This window comes from Ruditapes philippinarum, unplaced genomic scaffold (genome assembly GCF_026571515.1).
Source record: "Ruditapes philippinarum isolate M1 unplaced genomic scaffold, ASM2657151v2 ctg2875_1_1_1_1, whole genome shotgun sequence".
Lineage (NCBI taxonomy): Eukaryota > Metazoa > Mollusca > Bivalvia > Venerida > Veneridae > Ruditapes > Ruditapes philippinarum.
Genome location: NW_026864669.1, coordinates 151,859 through 175,374, shown reverse-complemented (window position 1 = coordinate 175,374; position 23,516 = coordinate 151,859). Strand labels below are relative to the sequence as shown.

Here is a 23,516-nt window from a genome sequence, read left to right as displayed (position 1 = left end):
TAATAAATACTATATACCAGCTGATAAACTTACCAGAAAGGAAAGAAGTCAAAGAAATGAAAAAAACAAAATCAGGAATCGAAAGTCAAGAGATCGGAAAAAGCAAATTATGCGTGCCTTGATTAGAAGAGAAAGTGACAATGAAATTGAGACTCAAGAGAGTGGTTATAGCAGTTTAAATGAAGCTAGCGGTTCATCAAACAGATTAATTGTACAACTACCTTCGGTGAGAGCAGCTGCAAGAGCGAATGGAGGTAAGAAGGCAAGAGCTAGAGCATTAGCAAGAGCGCACAAGTCTATTAGTCTGCTTCAAAAGCAAAAGGCAAACCTAGAGAAAAAGTTGAATACAAAGAGAAAACAGATAGAACGTATCAGTAGAAGAATGAAACGTCCGTTGAGAGAATTGAACAAATCCGAGATGTCTCCAAGCCGCATTACAGAAAATGAAGTGAATCAGCTAAGTTTGACTCCAAGAAGAAAAAAATCTGTCTATCGAAAACTGTTAATGACAAATGTTCTTGTATCAGAAATCAGAAAATCTAAGACCAGTAGTTCGACAAAAAAGAGAAACATCCTTCACAGGATAGTTGCGGGCAAAACCGCTCAAAAGTACAGATGCGTTAATTCAATAAGTAAGTTTACAGGCTTGTCAAGACGTGCATTGTTGAAAACGAGGTCAAAATCACTTGTTACAAAAGTAGAGCAGAGACGGTGTTTGTCACGTGCGATAAGAAACACAGTGCTTGAGTTTTTAGGAAGAGAAGATAATTGCCGTATACAACCCGGGAAAGCCGATGTCAAGAAAGGACAGCAAACTACTGTACTTACAGATTACATGAGAAACCTGTATCAAAAGTTTATCGCTGAAAATACGAACATGAAGATTTCTTTTTCAACATTTTGTCGTCTTCGACCCAAGCACACATTGCTTGCTAGGTACATATCACGCAATGCCTGCCAATGCTTACGCCATCAAAATGCAGCCTTTAAAGTTCAAGCCATGCGAAAAATCGGAATCAAAATAAGTGAAAACCCTGAAAACATATGTTTGCACAAAAATGATATCAAACAATTGTTCCAAGGCGTTGATGAAAATGTCACGAACGTGAAGTATAAGACCTGGAAGAAAGTAGATGTTGAAAACAAGTTCAAGAAAATGATGGTAGTAGAAACTGAAGTAACATTACAAGAATTTGAAAACCTGGTAGAACATGAAGTAGCAGAATTCTGCGAGCACGTAAACAGACTCCGAGAGCAATACAAGCAATTAAAGATTAATAAAGACACACTGGCAGACAAAGAAGCGATTGTCCAGATGGATTTCAGTGAAAATTACAGCTGTCGCGCTCTTGATGAAGTCCAAACAGCGTATTGGTCATTGACAGCCGTCACGTTACACCCAGTCGTAATTTATTACAAAGAAGACAATGTTCTTAAGCATAAAAGTCTGGTAATTGTCTCGGACACTCTTGTTCACTCAGCTGCGACCGTTCATGCATTTATAGATGCAATAGTACCAGAACTCAAGAAGTATTTGCCAGATGTACAGAGGATTCACTACTGGACGGATAGCCCGTCCAGTCAGTACAGAAATCGTTTCATATTCCATGTACTAGCAAATCACAGAAAATTATACAAATGTGATGCACAATGGAATTACTTCGAGGCCGGTCACGGCAAAAGCGCCTGTGACGGCCTCGGAGGTACCACTAAAAGATTAGCCGATGAAGCATGCAGACAAGGTCACGTGATGATTCAAAATGCATTTGATTTTCACAAATGGGGTCAGCAGTCATCTATGAAAGAAGTAGAATTCTTGTTCGTAGAAAAGTCCAAATGTGAACAGAAGCAAGCCGACTTTGCAAACCTGAAAGTAAAAGCAGTGAGAAATACAATGAAACTGCATGCTATAACAAGTGACCCAACAAACACTACTATACTTAGAACACATGAAACCTCTTGCTATTGTGAGCTATGTAATGACAAAACATTTTGCAGCAAATGGACAGTAGAAAAGTATGAGAATGCTCGTGAAACAAATAATAATGGCACTGACGAAATTGCAGTATTAGACAAAACAAACAATGAACAGCATGAGGAGTGTGAAATGAAAGCGGTACAAAAGGGTGCGCAAAACCCCAAAAACGATCATAACAATTTGATACAAGAACAAGAGCCTGTTGTAGAAAACACGTATCCGAAACCAAGTGACACTAGTGTGTTTGATAGCATAACGATTGATGACTTTGTAGCTGCAAAATATGATGAAAATGTTTACATTGGGAAAGTGAAAGCTATTGATCGTGATGAAGGTGACTGTCAGATTGATTTCATGGAGAAAGCCAAGGAACTGTACAAATGGCCAGTTAAGAAAGACTTGTTGTGGGTAGATAGTGACGATATTTTGGTCAAGCTTAATGAGCCTTTGCAGACAGGAAAATCGCGGCGGTTGTTTAAGATAACAGATGAAGAAAAGGAATTGATTGGGTGTATGATACAAGAAAAAATCTAAATACCATAAAAACTACTATGAAAGCGTTGCATCAAGTTCACTCATGTCACTCTTTGTGTGGTAAAATTGCTATATAATAACACATTATGACTTACGTGGATTACCGATACTTACGTTACACTAATAAAAAGCATTGTTGAATGATTTACTATCACTAAATTTGAAACTACTGCATCGTTATTTACAATTTTTGCTTTAACTTGAAAAAGGTTACAGATCACAGTTATATTGTATGCACATTAAGTAGAAATAATCATGCGAAATAAAGAATTATGGATACAAACGTTACCATGAGTGTAAAAAGACATAATAGTACGTACGTGCATATATAGATTGTATAAACATATATAGTTTGTATAGACATGATTATATATGAAATTCATGATATCTGATGGCCAAAATGTGCCAAGAACATACTATCCTTTGATTGTTCAATTCGTTTACAGTTTTGTTCAAGTTGATACCTACGTTACATATTGTTTTTGCATTACTCATTGTTCCATGTGGAATAGGTTGCGGCATTTCATGGTTTTAGCTTATCGTTTATATGTAATGTTAATATATGACAGGTGGTTGTTTTAAATGCAGAAAATATTTTAGTAAATATTGTTATGTAGTCATTATAGGTTACATTTTGAAATAACTTGACAGTAACAGTGTACAAACTCACGTAACACTACATCCTATGTTGATAAATATGAGTGTATTTTCTGTAAAGAAACAAGGTAATATATTACAGAATTCGTAACAGTAAAAAAATTAGTATGTTATTATGTATTTGTTCTCTAAACGTTACAGGTTAATTCTTTTCACGAGTTGATACAAACGTTACATTTGTATGACATTTATTAATAATTAAACACACATAGACGGATGCCGTATATATAGCATGATTAGCCTTAAACTGCTAGTTCGATATTGTTGTATAGTTTCATAAGTTTGTTTGGGTTAACTATGATGTTAAAACATACTGTTTTGAATTATTTGTAACTGTTTTAATCAAATAATAAAAGTTTCTGTTTTCTTCCACATTTCCTTTGTTTGTATGTTTAATAATATAGGTACAAAGTTTCGATGGTTGTCCGTGATCGTTTTCTGGCATGTATATGACGCCTCTGCTATCTTATCCAATTGAAAAACATAGACTACGTCAATAAATATGTCTAAATAAGTGAGAAAATGTAAATGTTAGTCTGAAAGTAACGTAGGTACCAGAGGGAAAAACACGTACTAACTTTGAGAAACCGTATCTTCGCAATTGTTTGTTTCTTGTGAAAAATATCTTGCAATTGGACAATTGGGTTATTAACTATTGTTCAAAACCTATTTTGTCAATGTAAAATCAACGTTAGCGTTGTTGAAATTTCCACCCCTCAAATGTTCCCTATTATTGAGAATGGGCGATTTAGACTATCAGCTCATAATCTCGAAATAGAAAAAGGAAGGCACGATAATATTCCAAGAGAAAACAGAAAATGTCGAAATTGTTCATTAAATTTAGTAGAGACAGAATATCATTTCTTATTAATATGCCCGAAATATTACAATTTACGTAGAAAGTTTTTTAAACCATATTTTTGTAGATGGCCTTCAATGCAGAAATTCGAAACACTAATGACAAGCACAAATATCAAAACAATTAATAATCTGGCAAGTTATCTGTATTACGCATTTAAAGAGAGGACATAACTTAAGACTTTAATAACCGATAACATACTTTTTTCTTATGATTTACAAGTAAATGGGAGATAACTACGACAATAAATGATTAGTACATATTTATTTCATGCTTTCCAGTGTTTTATTGTAATATATCAGATGATTATATTCTGATAAACCACTAGTGAAATTTATAAAATATAATTTTCACTGTAGCCGAACTATATCTGAATGCGGATGAAAAGAAAATCATAACTAAATGGAATAACAGGCAGAAATAAATGCCGTCATGCGTAAATTTTGCTTCTTTAGGAAAAGAAAGTCGATGTCACCATACATCATGTTAAAAATGTAACAAAGTTAGAGAAATTTAACAGAACTATATTTCAAAATTGATGATGTGACGTCATGATGTGATGACGTCAAAAAGGAGAATGCGCGACGTTACGCGGCAAAATCAGTAAAAAATACTTAAAATCACTTAAAAAGCATGAAATAAAAAGAAAATTTATTTGTTTTACATATAAGATTGAAATATATTTCATTCGTGAACACCAGCTATTATATTTTCACTCGTGGCTACGCCACTCGTGAAAATATTGCATCTGGTGTTCACTCAGTGAAATTATATTTCAATCTTACATGCAAAACAAACAAATATCCTCTATACAACGGTTATGTCATCTTAGAAATATTATTATTGCCGTTTGATTTGTGGATATCGATATGATATAACGTTAACAAATATCTTTCTACTTAGCTTCTTACATATTTAAGTGTATTTATGTTTATACTTGTCACCAATAATTCTCGGCACGTGAACAAATCTCGTTCTACTGTGTACATGCATAAGTATTTTTTATGCAATTATGCCGTAACCTTTGTTTATATTTGTCAACAATACTTCTCGGCAACGTTAACAAATATTTTTTTCTTCTTTGTTAAAGTACATTTGTTTCTTACATTTATAATTATTTCTTATGCAAACTCTGTTATATATATCATAACATTTGTTCATACTGGTTAACAATACTTCTCGGCTAATTGTAACTTGTAACACTTTACACTATACAGAATATGATTTGACTATAAATTGTATGTTTACAATTTTATGTTAAATAAAATTTATGTTATGTTATGTTATGTATTACATTTAGAAAAAGAAAAGGGGGACAACCAGCTATTCGACTGAATTAAGTTTATAACTCTAGTTTTTTTCCCCTGAATTCTAAAAATACAATGGTATCCCCTATTTTTCAAACATAATGTACAGTGTTTTAAAACAAGTTTTATGTTTCATACATGTATGTGACCATGTCGAATTAATATGCAAAACATATTTGAATTAGGTGTGGCAAATTACATTTCGCCACGATGTTTAGATCTACATAAGAAGTAACCTCAAGTATCTTTGGATTCGGTGTCTATCTCCGTGCCCAGGGATCGTGGGTTCGAGCTCTTAGATAATACCGATAATAGTTTGTTCAAGGAAGCGCAATCTTGATAGATAAGTTGCGGAAACGAGTTTCAAAACTGAGCTGAAATAAATATTTAAAACTTAATAAGTTGTATCGAACCTGGCCAGATTGCACATATGAGTGAGAAGACAGGTTTGACTTGTATCGGTGGCATAATGCGAGTCATGTTTGTTGATAGTAGTCGCACAGTTTAAAGGCTTTGTGTACAGTATTTGAAGTAAAGTTAAGATGTTAAGAGGTCAAGCCGTTTAGGTTTATTTTATTCATATTACAATTTGATCATTTAGTTTATGTCGCACACTGGAGCATTTGAACGTAACAACCATTAAATTATGTTATAATGTAAATTTTATAATGCAAGTTGCCCAGGCAATTGTTATAATGTTAATTTTGTATTGCAAGTTTTTTTTATTAGTATTGTAATTATACTCATGCATTTTTATGTTAATGTCATTTCAACTTTATGTACATTGTATTGTATGTGTAACATGTAATTATTTTTAGATTTTTCCTTAAAGATAATATGGTCATGTTTAGTATCAAAATGATCATATTTTTTCATAGATTTTTGTTAGAAACATTAATTACGGTAAATTGCAAGTTGACTTCAATCAGGTACTTTGTCTTAAAAATTGTTTTTAAACTTATAAAAAATTCCCAAGTAATAAAAACACCTCTAAGCAAAATTTTTTAATTCAACATGACATTTAAAGTCTTCCTGCTTAATAGTGATACTGATTAGTTTCAATTAATCTCAAAGGCTTAAGCCCGAGCCAATTTGTTTATTATACAAACAAGGAAGTCAGGTGATAACTTTTCACAAATACAAAATAATAAAAAGATGATTTGTTGTTAACTTATGTTTGCAAAGTTAATGGAAATGGCTTCCTGTTATTTTTCAAAGCTTTCGGCAGTTTTCTGTATAAAAACTTGGTGGATTTTTCTATGGCCATCGTTCTAAAAATAAAGTTGTCTTTAAATTTATATTGGATTTTGTATTTTATATTGATTTTCAGTTACCACACCCAGTCCAAATCTGCGTTACAACAATTATAACCGCAAGATAACCGCAATTATAACTGCAATAGGGGTAGGGGCTTTCGTGACAGAGTTGTTAAGGGAGTTGACTTCAAACAACTTGCCCCTCGTCATAGTGGGTTCTTATTCCGACAAAAAATCAGAAGTCTGCCTATGTGTGGAAGCTATCCAGCTAGTTTACGGAAACGTCGGTAGTTCTACTGAGGTATCGCCGTGTGACCTATACTGTTTCGGGGTGATGTCAAATACCAACAGCCAGATGCAGCTTGCTTTGGTTTAGTTTGGTTGAATTTTGTTGACTGAGTATATTTCTTTATACAGTATTTTGTTTGGTCTTTTGTTTACAAATAATCGCCATATTGATAGTTTTTTTTCGGTAATTCATTCGTTCACTTATGCGGTTGTTTGTTCGTTCTGTCTTTCTTAAATGATAAGATTGGGTTAACAAATAAATTCAGCTTTTCTTTAATGTTACGAACAATTAATAAAAAATGCAAAGATAAAAACTTCTAACAAGGATTAATTCGTAAAATCAAGATAAACCCATTCAACTGCTAGCATGTTTAAATTTTGACCCCAGTATTAAAAGTAAAGTCTTGACGCGTACCTGTTCAATTCTACACGCATAATAATTTTGTTTAATGGACCAAGTACAGTATACACTATACAACATTGACGGGGTATTTAGTCAAAATTTGGGACATTAAACAGAATATAACGTAGATAATGTCACGACTTCTTTTCTCTATTTTTATCTCCTTTTTTGTCTTTTTGCTCATGTTTCCATTTAAATAAGTAAATATTACGATGACTGATTTAAGAATGTACAAGGTCATCAGACTGCCTGAAAATCAGACCTATATAAACCCGGTCGACATTTCATTATATTTTATTCTGCATGCGACCATCTCTAGTTAATTTTCATATTTAATGCCAGTCTGAGGCGGCAGTAAACCACTAAATTATTTAACAAGTGTACAGCCGAATTTAAAATGGTGATGACAGAATCTATAAAAGAGACACTGATAACATGGAACAGCGCTGTAGAATTCCATAACTCAGGAAATTACAATGAAGCAATAGAAAATTATTATAAAATACAAGTACTGTCGGCAAGAATGCGTTATAACATGGCATGTGCTGAAATCAAACTAGACAACGAACTTGCAGCTATTCAGGTAATTGTTTTTGTTGTTATTTTTTAATTTATTATTATTATTATTATTATTATTATTATTGTAATGGTTGTTGTTGTTGTTGCTGTTGTTGTTGTTGTTGTTTGAAATAGATTTGTATAAAATACATAGATATACAAGCTTAAAAAATATGCAAATGTTCGAAAGGTAAAGCCAACAATGATGGTTATTATTGAATCTGAATCCTAACCTCGTAAAATTTCTCAAACGGACATGTCGATCTTTCAATCTGGACAAAAACCATTTGTTAAATTTAGAGAAGATACAAAATATGTACAGGCTGAATAGCAAATAATGCAGACCACGATCAGACGGAACTGGTTACGTGGGTAGATTAATAAATAAATAAATTAATGAATGAATTAATTAATTATGCCTTAATTAATTATGCCTTATTTATTTATTGTATTTATTTATTTATTGTATTTATATAATTATAATTTTTATAATTAATTAATTTATTTATTCATTTATCTATTTATTTATTTACTTATTTATTGTATTTTCTCATTGTATTTATTTATTTATAGTATTTATATATTTATTTATATATATATTTATTTATTTGTTTGTTTGTTTATTTGTTTATTAATTTATTGTAATTAATTAATAAACAAACAAATAAATAAATATATAAATAAATACATTTAATTAATTAATTAATTGTATTTATCTATATATTTATTTATTTATTTATTTATTTGTTCGTTTGTTTGTTTATTAATTTATTGTAATATTTAAAGGCGTGCTTTCTGTAAATTAGAATATTCGTAATTAAGCATTTGACTAGGAGGTTTATTATAATGAGAGCATATTTTTTGAAATACGAAAAACATTCTCAAAACGTGTTAAGTATTTTCAAATTTCTTTTTCCTTCTTTATGGTAATGAAGTTAATTTTAAACTAAATTTGATAGGGTGTGTGTTTTATACGCAGTTAAACTGAGCGCTTCCTGCGATTTGTGAATAAAATACTATTAAATGGACAATGGAAAAATGTATTTATTATAATAATGTTGAAGTAAATCCTTTCTAAAACTGATAATAAGTAAAGGCTTCGTACATGTCACATTAACCTGAATAAATATTGTGTTTTCATTTCGTGATATGTATGACATAACCTTTTTTTTTCTTTATCAAAAATATATTGTAGTTTAGTTTAAACATATTTTATTTCTTTCAATTATATTGTATTTTGTATATACACGAAATTAATGACTAAGTAAATATTTGATTTAAAATGTTTTTAATCTAAATTGTTCAAACTAGCAACGAAAAAAACACAATGTTTCACACAAAACTTGAAATAATAATTATGTTTTGGACAGTTGGTATTTATTTAAAATAAAATAATTTTAAAAAGCATCATATAATAGAAGCCGTGCTTAAATTCCGTGAAGTGAGTGGATATAGAAATATGGAAACATTTTAGATAATATTCAAATATCTACAATAAATAAACATTCTTTATTTCGGAACACGTGCATGTCAAATTCTAGACAGGGGGGATTGCAATTAAAGCAGAAAACAAATTGTTGAAGATTGCAGACAAAGTGCAAACATAGTCAGATAGAGTCTGTTCATGAGAGATAATTAACATTGCCATAGTTCTCATACCCCGGACAGCCTCCCTCCCCCCCCTTCCTGCACCACATCGAGTAATATTTAATCCCCAATATTAAAAGACATAGAGCATATTGAACAAGTGTTGGTTCAATACTGAAATTATTGAACGAGTTTGAAAACGATTATATTATACGAACCTCTGGCGAGTTTTATATTATTTTATTGAAATGAGTTCAATAAATTCAGTAATGAAACTACACGAATATAATATTCTATTTGTCACATATCCAAAATAAAGAAAAAATAACTTGGTTTGTATAACGCAAATGACTTTGAAATTGTTCACCGTAGATTTAATAGATAATAAGACATATTAATTATCTAGACAGAAAATAGCATGGTTAGATCTACTATAAACTTAGGTGAGCAAATGTATCTTATTATGTAAATGACGTCACAGTTGACGTTGTTATTGCGTTTCAGAATACCTCTAGATCTACCATAAGTTACATGATTGTGAAAAATAGCGATTACGTTATTTCAGAGGAAGAAACTCCGCACTACCATCTTTCATACATAGTTACATATTACTTTTTTGTTCTTACAGAATCTGACCCTGGCCATCGAGCAAGACAAATATTTAGCTGTCGCATTCTTTCTACGAGGAACCTTATACCTACAACGTAACAGGTTATTATTTGATTTTATTCAAGTGACGTCAAGTTTAAAGTTTCCCAAAAGTTACTCATTTGCCAATTATATACTACTTTGATTACATTTTGCTATTTTTCTGACAAGTAATTGTCAAATCATCAGATAACAAGTATCTAACATTCATTTAAAGTTTTCCAAAAGTTACTCATTGGTCAAATAGCTGAAATGACAAATAATTCAAGTCACATCTTCTGGCATCTTAATTGCTCTACAAACCATTATTTAAACGGCATCAAATTCATGCTTGACCTTTCTAATGAAGTAAAAAAAACGTTTTTGAGGTATAACGTGCCCTTAACAAAACTAGATCAGAAAACACATACATTTGTATTATCACAATTATTTTATGTATATATTCCAGCATCGAGAACTCTATATCTGACCTTGAGATGACACGTGCATTGTTACGAGGGAACACTTTTATAGACTATAAACCACTAGGTCTACTTATTAGACTTTACAGTTTTCAGGTAGGAAGATTTACACGTGATTTAAAACCTACTAGGTCCTACATTTAAAATATTCTATTTGTGAACATTAAAATTTCGGGACTAACATTTAAGATTGATAAAAAACAGTTACATATAAGCTCAGATAGAACGTAAGATATTATATTAGAATGTGTTTTGAAAATTTCAGTTAAACTTCTTTTATGTATCACTTTCAAGTGAACTGTGAACATTTGACCGTGGTCTATTAATTACGTGGTCTATAAACCACGTGAGCAAACTGTTACAGTACAATTTTGTCATTTCACTGCATTCCAAATAGATATTATATTTTTTGTACGAAAATTCACGGAATTCACCGAGTCAGTACGATCCACTCATGTACGAAATACCACGGTATAATAAAATAAGTACAGATTATCAAAGGAGGCCGGCAACGATTTTCAAATATTTTTTGTATATTTCCAGGTCAAACATAATCTTGCATTGGCCTACATTAAAGCAGAAAGAATGTCAGACGCACGTGCACTTCTTCTAGAAGCGTTTCATGACGCAGAAGATCTTCAGAAGAAATCCATCAACGCGTCATTGGAGAGATTTGATGTATGTATGAAACGATATATTATAATTATGTAAAATTAAGTGGGTGTGAAAAAGGTTGTGAATACATTACATGGTTTAGTAGATTCATGTATATATATTTATGTGTATATGTATATATATGTATATATAGATGGTTTAAAGTAAATAATTTAATTTCTGCGGAAGCTTATCAGTTCCGCACTGACATTATTTTTTTGTTATTTTCCACACTCTGCTTTTTGGACATTAACACTTTTAATAATAAAATTACTACTTTAATATTTAAATTGTACAACGAATGTAAAAAAGAACGTTTAAAAATTTCCTGGGAGGAAATCAAATATGTATTTTTCATGTATTTAGATATCATTGACATAGAGTTTATCCTTTTGCAGAATGGTGACGCTGACCTTATACAAACTATGAACGTGTCCCCTGACAGAGTGTTTGCTCCGCCCAAATCCGTGACCAAAAACATCAGAAAACCGGGTATTGTTAGGAAGGCGAAAGTTGTGTCTGCTGCAAATGCAGACGATAGAAATGCAGCGTTCGAGGGTTCTAAACGAGTAAGAATATTTTTTTAGATATCTCCCTGATATATGGAAAGTATACTTTTATTTCCTGACATTTTTTTTTAGAATAATCAGATCTGTATGAACAATGTATCTTATTATATTAAGCATTAAAATATGTTAACAGTACTAGGTATATTGTAAAATTAACATGCGAACAAATGTTTATAAGCGTTTTTTTTTGAAATCATATTTCCATGTGAAGTTAAAATAATACAATAACATAATTTTATATTACATTGCAGGTGCGCGAGTTAAAAATGAAACCTGTTTCAACCGACAAAACAGTCAACCCTTTGAAACGTTTCATTAAACGTCACTCCCAGAGTACACTTACAAATCACGAGAAAGTAAAAGGACCTCCAGAATTCAAGGGCATGAAATCGAGCAAGTCAATGAGCGACCTGCGCGCAGACCTTAGCGAAGACGACAGTTCAGTTCTCAGCGGAAGCAGCTGTGCATTTGTGATAATTAATCGTTTATTTCAGAAAAGAACTTCCGGGTCTACAGATATCCTGACAAATACTCAAATCAAACAAAAAATGCAGGTTGTTGGGAGCGATGTGAAGTCATTTCCGTTCTCGGGAATGAAAAAACTGTTACAAAATAAAAAGAAAGTTTGCACGTGCTTAGCATCTCGTAATGAGAAGATTCCGCTGTTTGTAATAAAAGGTAGTGGATCTGTAGTTGACAATAGCCAATCACACATTCAAACGGATGGAATAAAGAATAAAACTGAACAAAAACAAAACATAAACCATCAAATAACCGCATGTGAAAAGCTGGCTTTTCAATCAAAGAACCATAGAAATTCTTTCGGATCGGCATTCGGAAATTATTTCAATAACTATTGTATAAACCAAACATTATCCCCGTCACGTGATGTCCTCACTGCTATCGTCACGCCCACTGAACATGAAAATAACGTGGATACCACGGAAACTCCCCTAGCTAATTCAAACAAAATTGAGAAAGATTCTTTTACAGGATCTGAAACAACCGACCATGGTACACACACTGATGACGAATTTTGCAATAGAACTGATAAACAAGAAAAAATAAAAACATGGAAGCCCCGCCCACCTCCGCCTTCATATCCTCCGCCCCCTTTACCACCTTCGGTGTTAATTTATGTTTGATAATGTTATATTGTGTATACTATATATAAATGTGATAGTTGAGGCCCGTTTATTGACTCTGACATTTCGAGGTTATCACTGATGATAAAGCGTTTAAACTGTATTACAGTGACAGATAGAAACATTCGTAGTCAAATGATAAAGAGTATGAATTATATTCTTTGGGTTATTTTGAATTGATGGAATGAAAACAAAATCTGGTTAGGTGCACAGTATACTGTCCCTTTCAAATCATTTCAAATATGTGACAGAGTTTATAAATGTGTAAGCAAATTAACATTAGACGTATAATATTGGATCAACGTTCAAATTTTACACGTTTGATTTTGGGTTATTATTTTATATCTATTTATATTGTTATATATATATGATAAATAAGATTACAAATATGATACCATCTGGACGGTCAAATACGAAATAAAGGTGACCAATAATGAGAAAAAACAGAGCCTATATGCAATGAAACGCAACTATTTGATTAATCAAGGTCGCTACATGTTTTTTCTGTTTTTATGTTGTTGTTGTTGTTTTTCAAACAGAAAAAGACATATCTAAGAAAAGGTAAACATTTTAAAATAAAATGTGAAGAAGTTTGGAACATGATGTTTTTTCATGTTAGAATGTTATAATAGTACTATAAAAATAAATCAATACGATATTGTTATAGTTTTGTTTTTAATCTTATTGAAGGTCTTTTAAAAAACAACACAATAGACAGTATGTAACGAAACCGAATTTCAAACAATTACGGAGAATTACGGAAAATTGCGGAAAATTACGGAAAATTGCAGAGAATTGCGGATAATTACGGAAAATTCCGGAGGATTCATGAAAATGTATATTATAATATATACATATATTTACTTTACACATTATGAATTTAATTAATGAATCTATTTTAAAGGCCCATAATGCCCCAATAATGCTATTACTTTCCAAAAAAAAGCTTTTTCACCTCTGGTGCCGTTATAGTTTTCAAAAAAATACTTATTGGCCAAATTCCTGAACAATCTTTTTTTCTGTTGCTTTTTCAGTTATTATTTACATTAATATTAATTTAGTATTTTGTATGGAAATCAAAATACTACCTTTTCTACATAAGGGAGAAATAATTTCACACAACGATTACTTTTTATTATGGTTATTAGCAACTAACATGCTCTTAAATTGTTACCGGTAGCTAGACATTATAAAATTCATGTTTGCCCTTTCTAAAGAAGGAAAAAGATATTCGTTTCTGCTTTAAAAGTTGAAAAGTGTAATTACATGATTTCGATTTAAGACTACCATATCCCATATCTTTGTACCTTTAATTTCACATTTCTATTGTTATCATTACTGCAATATTTGTTATTAATACACATATACCTATACGGTCTATGTTGAGAGTTAAACACGTTTTAATTTAAGGAGAAAGGGAGATAACATGAGGTAACAAATTAATTGACTTTTCCCAATATTTGCGAAAGTCTTTGCAAATATTTTCTAAAGCTTTTTGAATGCGTAAAAAAATGGTAATCACTGTTAATCCAAAACGAATACCTTATAAATTTAAGACTTAAAACGTGTTATTTTTTATTTACATAATTATCTACCAATAATAATTGTTTAATGAACCGCGGGTATTTGACGCACACCGTAAAATCACATTGTCGTGAAATTTACTACTTTCATGATTAAAGGTCGGAATTTAGAACATAAACGAGAACATTTGGGTAAATATGCTATTTTAGCATTTCACTACCAATTTTCAAAAAGTCAAAATTTAGGACATAAAACAGTAGATTCTATTTTTACCCGGGTCGTGTCACGATGATTTTTAAGCCGAAATATGATCTTATATGTATAATAAAATAATTGTATGTCGGAAAAAAACTTCGCATGACTAAATTTGAAGGATTTAAAGGAAGATATATGCAACATTGTATAACGCTATTTATACCCGGGTCGGTATTTTATATTTAAATTATCAGCGTGCTCTCAGGCGAATGGTAAAATTGTCTCTGAATTGTCGAGTGCCTTAAAGTTATTTTGATAAATGTTTTGTCTTTAAACACTTGTTCGAAGACTTTGGTTAAAAACATTTGATTTTTTTGCGGATATTTCTCTTATACATGAAGATGGTTGAACAGGAGCGAATAAAAGAGACGCTGATAACATGGAACAGCGCTGTAGAATTCCATAATTCCGGGAATTACAATGAGGCAATAGAAAATTATCATAAAATACAAGTACTGTCGGCAAGAATGCGATATAACATGGCATGTGCTGAAATCAAACTAGACAACGAACTTGCAGCTATTCAGGTAATATTCGGTTCATGTTTTAATATGAAATTATTCGTTTTGTTATGTTTCAACTATTATTTTTCATTCGGTTGGTTCAAATAATTAGCCGCTAATTGCTTTAGGTTCGAATCGCGCACATGGCTCAGAATTCATTGAACTATATTGGTAGCTAATGTGGGTTAAACGTTTTATACTTCGTTAAAGCTTGTGCCTGATCAAGGTTCGCTCCACCAGTAAAGCTTGAAAGATGACCTATAATTACGACCCTTATTACGCGTCCACTCGACTTAAACATACGTTAATCTTAAAAATCAGTTTTGTTGATTGAATGTACGGTTCTTACATTTATTTTGGTTCAATTCATCTTAATTCTTTTACATAACTTGACACTTATGCATTATTAACTTATAATGTAGCTATGTTATTTAGTTGTCATTGTTTCGATGTCATGCTCGACAAATTTTGGAATACTGAAAAAAATATAACATTATTATTTTTCAGCAAAATACTTAAAATCTGTTTTAAAGTCGATTTTTTGAAGGTCATTAGTTTATATTTACTATGTACCTTGATACTGTTGATGTTATTACACCTGTAAAAGAAATTATGTTTAAGCTGGTTCGTATATTAACGTTGTTATAATTTATAACTCGTCTACATTCGGTTAAGATCGTCACTTTCCGTAAGATATGTTTGGGTGACAATATTGTTTTGTTTTACTCTTGGTCATATTAGCGCTTATTTGATCTTTAAAATTAAATTCTTGGCATTTAGCGTCATACTTCGGTAAATAGTAATCATCGAGACGTTCCGAATAGATTTGAAATTTCGTTCCTCCTGATCAAAATAATGCTTTATAAATCTTTGTAACTAACGGAAAGTGACAAGGTATTCGTAAATTAACGAGGTAGTAATGGAGATAGAAGTTTTACATTGACAGTATTGGTTATTGTATCGAATTTCACACATTCTTTAGATAAATGTTTTCTTATGTTATAAAAGTTAACCTATTACCACGCATTCCATTGAATATCTGATCATTGAAAAAAAACTCTTTTTAAAAATGTATGGTAGAAGTACGGGTCAAAGTTCGCACGAATTTAAGAAATAAATTACCAACAAACAAAAAATATCTGAATAGAGAAATTCGTTCGTTCGTTCGTTCCTTCATTCATTCATTCATATTTATTTATTTATTTATTATTTATTTATTTATTTATTTATTTATTTATTTATTTATTTATTTATTCATATTCATATTCCATTTATATATTTATTGTTATTGCTGCTACCTTCTACAACATTTTTTTTTCATTGTTAACAGAATCTGACCCTGGCTATTGAACTAGACAAGCATTTAGCTATAGCTTTCTTCCTACGAGGAACCTTATATCTCCAACGCAACAGGTAATTCTTGATTTCATATCAGTGACGTCATTTCAAGTCTTGATTTCATATCAGTGACGTCATTTCAAGTCTTTATTTGAGCCGTGTCATGACAAAACCAACATAATGGGTTTGCGACCAGCATGGATCCAGACCAGCCTGCGCAGCATGGATCCAGACCAGCCTGCGCATCCGCGCAGTCTGATCAGGATCCATGCTGTTCACTGTCAGTTTCTCCACTTGTAATATTTAAAGTTGGTAAGCGAACAGCATGGAACCTGATCAGACTGCGCGGATGCGCAGGCTGGTCTGGATCTATGCTGGTCGCAAATCCATTATGTTGGTTTTGTCATGACGCGGCTCATTTCATACCAGTGACGTCGTTTCAAGTCTTGATTTTATGCATGTGACGTCATTTCAAGTCCTGATTTCATGAATGAAATTTTATCTCTAGCTTGACAAATAAGATAGTGTTATTATTTCAAGAGTCTTATTTTCTGCTCAAAATACTGAATAATTATTAAAGTGCCAGAGGCCAGTAGTTTGGACTATTATTACCGAACTGACTTCGGCAAAAAATGGGCAGTTGTTGCTTATCCGAAAAAGAAATCTAAAGAACACAAGGCAATTTTGCCTTAAGGTTTCTGTCTATAATGTTTATAATGGCGGAAAATTACTTTCACTTGGTCGTTAATTGCAGTTTTCTAAATGCAAGGTTAATCATGTAAAGACAAATCACCCTTAAGGTATGGTCATTTACAGATTTATACCAGTATATAACACCTGTAATAACATAAACACTCTGTCTGGTATGGGTTAAAAATTTCGCATGAATGTATCCAACTATTGTAAAGCAATATTGACCTAAGACATTTGAATAATAATATAAAACCCCATTGTCGGTACAGTCTAACCTGTGATTAAGACCACACCTTGAACTTAAATCACCGTGTAAATAAATGTCAATATTCGCCAACCTTTTTTGATGGAATAAACCGACTAGCCTTCAAATAAAGACAACTTGTCTATTGAAGACATGTTCAGTATCTCCCTTGGACGACATTTGTTCACATGTTTGACTGTAATTATATCGTACATATGAGTTCCTCAATTCAATGAGCGGACTCTTCACTTTATCTCATAAAAAAAAATGAAACGTTACAAAGTTATGGTAGAAAATAAAACCTGAACCGCCTTTCTGACCAACGCAGATCACAAAAAGTCACATGGTATAGGCACCGGGATAACAGGACTGTTTGTAAACGATTTTGAAGATGTCAAATATAACTTTTCAAAATGTGTTATAGCAGGGGGTCTTTTTAATTCAAAATTCAAATTAGATTAAAATTAATTATTTCAGTCTCAGCAATTCTGTTAAGACATGTATAATATGTAGCTTAATACAATGTATATCTTTTTTTGTGATTTTTTTCCAGCATCGAGAAGGCTATATCTGACCTTAAGATGGCACGTGCATTGTTACGAGGAAACACGTTTATAGACTATAAACCACTAGGTCTACTTACTAGACTTAACAGTTTTCAGGTAGGGAAATTTACACGTGATTAATATTTACATAACATAAAGGCAATCGCAGAACGAAAGTGCTATAATGTTATATTTCAAAAGCTTTATTTTGTAAGTGTTATTATATAAGTAACATTTAGTTTTATATTGACGATATATCTGTGCCACATTTTCCTTTTTTGTAATTACTTATAGCTATTCAATATTATGTATGGCAGTCAAAATTCCAGTTTGTTTTCATTCTTAATTATTTTTTGTTTAATTCAGCACTATTTTCTTATGTTAAAGGCATCAATTTTTTTCTATATTCATTATTGTAACACTATAAAACACAAGTTTCCTTTTTATACAGAGCGAAATATTTTCAGGAACTCCACTGAGGTCCGAAAACCAAATGCATGTACTATAAAATTTAAATTTCTTACATAGATGAGGTGGAACTCTTTGCTTAAGATCATTTAGAAATTTACTCTGAAAAAAATTGAAACTCGTATTTTTGTGCTATATTTAGCCCAAACTGAGTGAAAAAGTGTTGCAACTCTTTTCAATTTTGGGTCTTCTTTCACAAGAAGAATAGTCATTCTGGAAAGACGAAGGGAGCGAATTATCTGAAATTTTGCACACAAGTTATTTCGACTCTAAAACTATTACCAATCTCGTCATATACAAATAAACATCAATGGAGTCTTTTAAATGGGTATGATTATAACAGTTTAATGAAAAATTTCCAGGTTTATTTGCTACGATAATTGACAATTGGCTTTATTTCAGATTATGAATAACCTTGCTGTAGCAAATGTTAAGGTAAACAAAATGTCAGAAGCACGTGCACTTCTTCTAGAAGCGTTACACGACGCAGACGATCTTCAGAAGAAATTAATCAATACGTCATTGGAAAGATTAGATGTATGTTATATATTTAATGTTCACTATGATTTTGTAAATAGTTCCGTCTTCTTTATGTCACATGGCCCTACAAAATGCACGCGCTTTCATAGTATCCATGGTTACCAAGTATTCATACTCGATATACTTTAGAACTAAAATGTTAAAGAAATACTAAAATGTACAAGTATACAAATTGGGAAAAACTCCTCTAAAGAACAGATTAAATTGATTAAGTTTGTAAGAATATTTTATCGGTTGTCAAATAAGACATGTTCTTAATTGTATTAGAGTAAAACGGAATCAACAAAGAACGCACAAAACGAAAAATTATCATTTATCAAATTTGTGCCACCTTTATTGTGCATTTATAAATGTTTGTACATATATTTGATGAGCTCTCGTTGTTTTGTTAATTGTTAATATTCATATGAAAATGTTTACAAATGAATACAAAATTGAATTGTATTGACTTTAAGTTAAGAGTGGCCAAAACACTATTCTAAATACATGTACATATACCGGTATTTCAAAATTATCCACAGGCCTGATGTTCAGCAGTATCAATGGATATATGGCATTTACTGACTAGGAAAAAAATGATAGTTTTCAAAAATTTATTTGAACAGTATATTCGGACAGCACGTTCTGTTGCTCAAATCATTTAAATTCACTCGGAAAATACAAATATGAACCATCTTTAAGAAGAAACTCCGTCAGTTTATACAAGTACACATGTAATAAAAACAAATATCAATTCTGCTTCAATTATAGGTAAATTTAAACTTACAAATGCTATTTTCCTTTCATTTGCAGGGAGGAAATGTGTGTATGATGCAGGCAATGCACGTGTCATGTGACAGAGTATTTGCTCCGCCCAAATCTGTGACTTAGAACATAGAAAAGCAGGGTATTGTCAGGAAGGCCAAAGTTGTGTCTGCTACAAATGAAGACGATAGAAACGCAGCGTTCGAGGGTTCTAAACGAGTAAGAATACCTTTTCAAATATATCGCAAATACGGGAACACGCTTTTTACAGCTTGAAACAGTAATTTTATTATAACTGGCGTTTTGTCATAGTTTAAGTCATAAAATTTTCACGTACTAGCTCATACTTCCATACCCTTTTTAAGTCAAATTTATTAAATAGACCTTTTCAGCTTCTATATTCTTCTTTTTGGAACAATCCATTTTAACTTTATGGTTAGTCAGTACAACAGTATAGCACTTGGTCACGCTGCAAGGACTCGCATGTTTACTATGATCCACCAAACAGCTTCTTCTTACTGTAGTGTAAAGATTAACTATTATATGTGACATGTTAAATTATAGCTGGTATGGAATGGAATAAACAAGATTTAAAAACAAACTAACATTAAAGAGCTCTATAGACTCACGCCGAGAGCATTGCATAAATAATAGCATAAGATAATTCTTTAAATACATTGCAGGTGCGCGAGTTGAAACTCAAACCAGTTTCAGCAGAAAAAACATTCAACCCTATACAACGTTTCGTTAAAAAACGGACCCCACGAAGCCCACAAAGTACTGCGGAAGTAAATGGACCTCAAGCATTCAATGGAATGAAATCAAGCAAATCTATGAGCGACCTACGCGCAGACGACAATTCAGTTCTACCCGGAAGTAGTAGTCCATTGGTAAAAATCAAGCGTTTGTTTCAGAAAAGAACTTCCGATTCGACAGATTTCCCGCCAAGCCCCCAAATAAGACTTAATCGTTCATGTGGGGACTTAGAAACGCAGTTAAGGCCGGATGTTAGTAACGCCGTAAAGTCGTTTCCGCGTAGCCCGTTCTCGGGAGTGAGAAAACTTTTAAATAATAAGAAGAAAGTTTGCACGCAGTTGTCATCTAGTGACGAGCAGATACCAGTGTTAGTTATGAGAGGAAGCCACTCCCTGGGAGACTTGGACAGACTGGAAACTTCGCCTTATAGAAGGAACAGCAAAGAGAGACAAATACCAAACATCAAGCATAAAAATTCATCATATGAAAAACTAAATTTTAGTTCCAAAGAACATAGAAATTCTCTTGGCACCGTGTTTGGCAATTACTTAACTATTGTCAATAAAACACTGACTAGATCGTGTGACGTCCTCACGGCTATCGTCACGCCCACTGAATATGAAAACGATGTTTTTACAGCGGTATCAAACCAAGGTTTTGTAAATGAAAGCGAGAATAATTCCATGACAACATCTAATAAAACTGCACATTTTTACATCAATAGTGCAGATTTAGCAGACGATATCACACAAACTGATTATGTTACTTCTGATAGTATTGAAAAGGAAGAGGAGGCGAAAACTCATCCAACATCAAGAAAGTCACGCCCACCCCCCCTACTTATCCCCCTCCCCCTTTGCCTACTTCTGTTGTTATCAATGGTTAATACAAGATACTGTCATATTTGAAAATCAACGATTTTTCTTGTATGAAAACTGCTCATGTAGATGTTGATTAACGGAGAAGAAAACATATTTTACTAAATTGATTCAGTTCATGTAATAATGATTATGACAAACATATTAGCTTGCGATGACGAAATATAACACGTGTCATTTGTTCCTGCTTCACGAAAATGACAACAACACATGTATGACGTTACTGTTAAAGTACATTTTTATTCTATCACGAGCTTTTTTTTACTATACATAAGAAGAAGAAAACCCGATGTAAACACTGGTTAGGGACGACCTGTGTTTTGTGGCTGTTCTTTTTTGTTATACATGTTCTCCCTCCGATAACAAGGCAATTATTATCACAGACACTTGGGGTTTGGAGCTCAAAACGCTTTTAAAATCCAAATAAAATGCATATTTGTCAATCCCAGCACATGTACTGATCATATATATCAAAAAAAAACTTAATATAAGCCGTTTTGAAAAAAAAATATATTTCAACATCTATTATAATACACAAGATAAAAATGTTCGCCGGAAAAAATCCGCACCCCTACCGTCATAATCACCATGTATTTTATTCCATTTCCAATATTCTCATATAATCCTTTGGTCCATCGACACAGAAGATATAATTCTTCACGATGATGGTCAATTTTTAACTTCAACGGTAATATAAACAACGCAACAGCCGAAATAAACATCAATATTATCGCCGTTTTCCTTCAATGACATTATCTTTCGATAAATTCAAACGTGCCAGTCGGCTATGACCGAAGCCATCCGATAATGTGGCCCCAGCTTTGCCGTGTGCAAAATGCGCAGTGCTTTTAAGTGTGGGAACCACATAATATGAATTTTTTTCAAAACGGCTTATATTAAGTTTTTTTGATATATATGATCAGTATACATGTGCTGGGATTGACAAATATGCATTTTATTTGGATTTTAAAAGCGTTTTGAGCTCCAAACCCCAAGTGTCTGTGATTATCATAACACATTTTTATTGATTGTTTTTATTTTGATCTCTTTTCATCTTACATACACTTACACCACAGGTTTTATATATCACTTGATATTATTTATATTAAAGAAAATCTACGGAAATTCGTCATCATAAGGTTGCAACTGATTTATGATGGCGTCGGAACGGCGTCATCTTAAAATGAAATGGGTGGGGGATGAGAAATGATTTATCATACACCTATTTAAACACAATATAATCCAGTCTGACACATAACTTTAAATTGTTTTAAATTTGAAAACATAATTCTAGCAATTAAGGTGAAATATATTATCATATTTTTTTATTCCTTAGCGACTGTAGGGGGAGAAATAGAACAGCCCAATACGAAAAACGGCAGCGGAAATCATCCCGGCTTAAAAAATAGCCGTAAAGATTTCCTCCTGATTTGTCATGTTAGAATAAAAATAGTATCAGTCTGAGCTATGTTTATCAGTAGTTTTGATGCAAAAAAACAAAATAACCACTCATGCCAACGGCCTTTGGAGTGAATTCCTACGCATCAAAACTCCTAACTGGTGTTTAATAGCCGATACACACCACTGAGATCACGCAAGTACATATAAGTCTAGTTTTGAGATCATTTCTTCATAATTTGAGGATAGGCACGTTTGTTTTCTTTATATACTCGTACGTCAAGTAAATCTGTATAAATATGATTTTCTTTCACTAGCAATTTCTTTTTCAAAGCAATTAAAAATCTCACAAACTCAAGATTTCCTTATATGCCCTTACGACTATTTCCCCTTTATTACCGTTACAAAATAGTATAAATTTTCAAAAATTGACATTTTTAATATTTATGTCATAGTTTAATTCACTTGTTTAGAAAGGCGATTAAAATTATGACGTAAGTTCTACAACATATCATGAAAGTCTATTTTAGTGAATTGAGAAATATATTGTAAGGTTTTGTTAATAAAATTATAGTTAATTAAAAGACAAAATATTAAAGTTGTAAAACTCATCTTCAAGTTTAAAGAAGCCATGGTATAAGTATAATACCTAACAAAATACGGTATTTGCGATCAATTTACAGTGAACAAGTAATACAAGGGAAACAACTGCTAAATATTGTTATA

General features: G+C 32.0%; 1 protein-coding gene across 1 annotated transcript; it reads left to right on the top strand.

The window, feature by feature from the left end:
• Positions 1-7,574: 7,574 nt before the first annotated feature.
• On the top strand, positions 7,575-21,422 carry LOC132726436 (neutrophil cytosol factor 2-like). The gene is made up of 6 exons (XM_060711752.1): positions 7,575-7,865; positions 10,056-10,138; positions 10,524-10,632; positions 11,080-11,214; positions 11,589-11,759; positions 20,442-21,422. Exons 1-6 carry the CDS (start codon positions 7,680-7,682, stop codon positions 21,420-21,422), a joined length of 1,665 nt encoding a protein of 554 aa, XP_060567735.1. The 5' UTR covers positions 7,575-7,679.
• Positions 21,423-23,516: the final 2,094 nt, after the last annotated feature.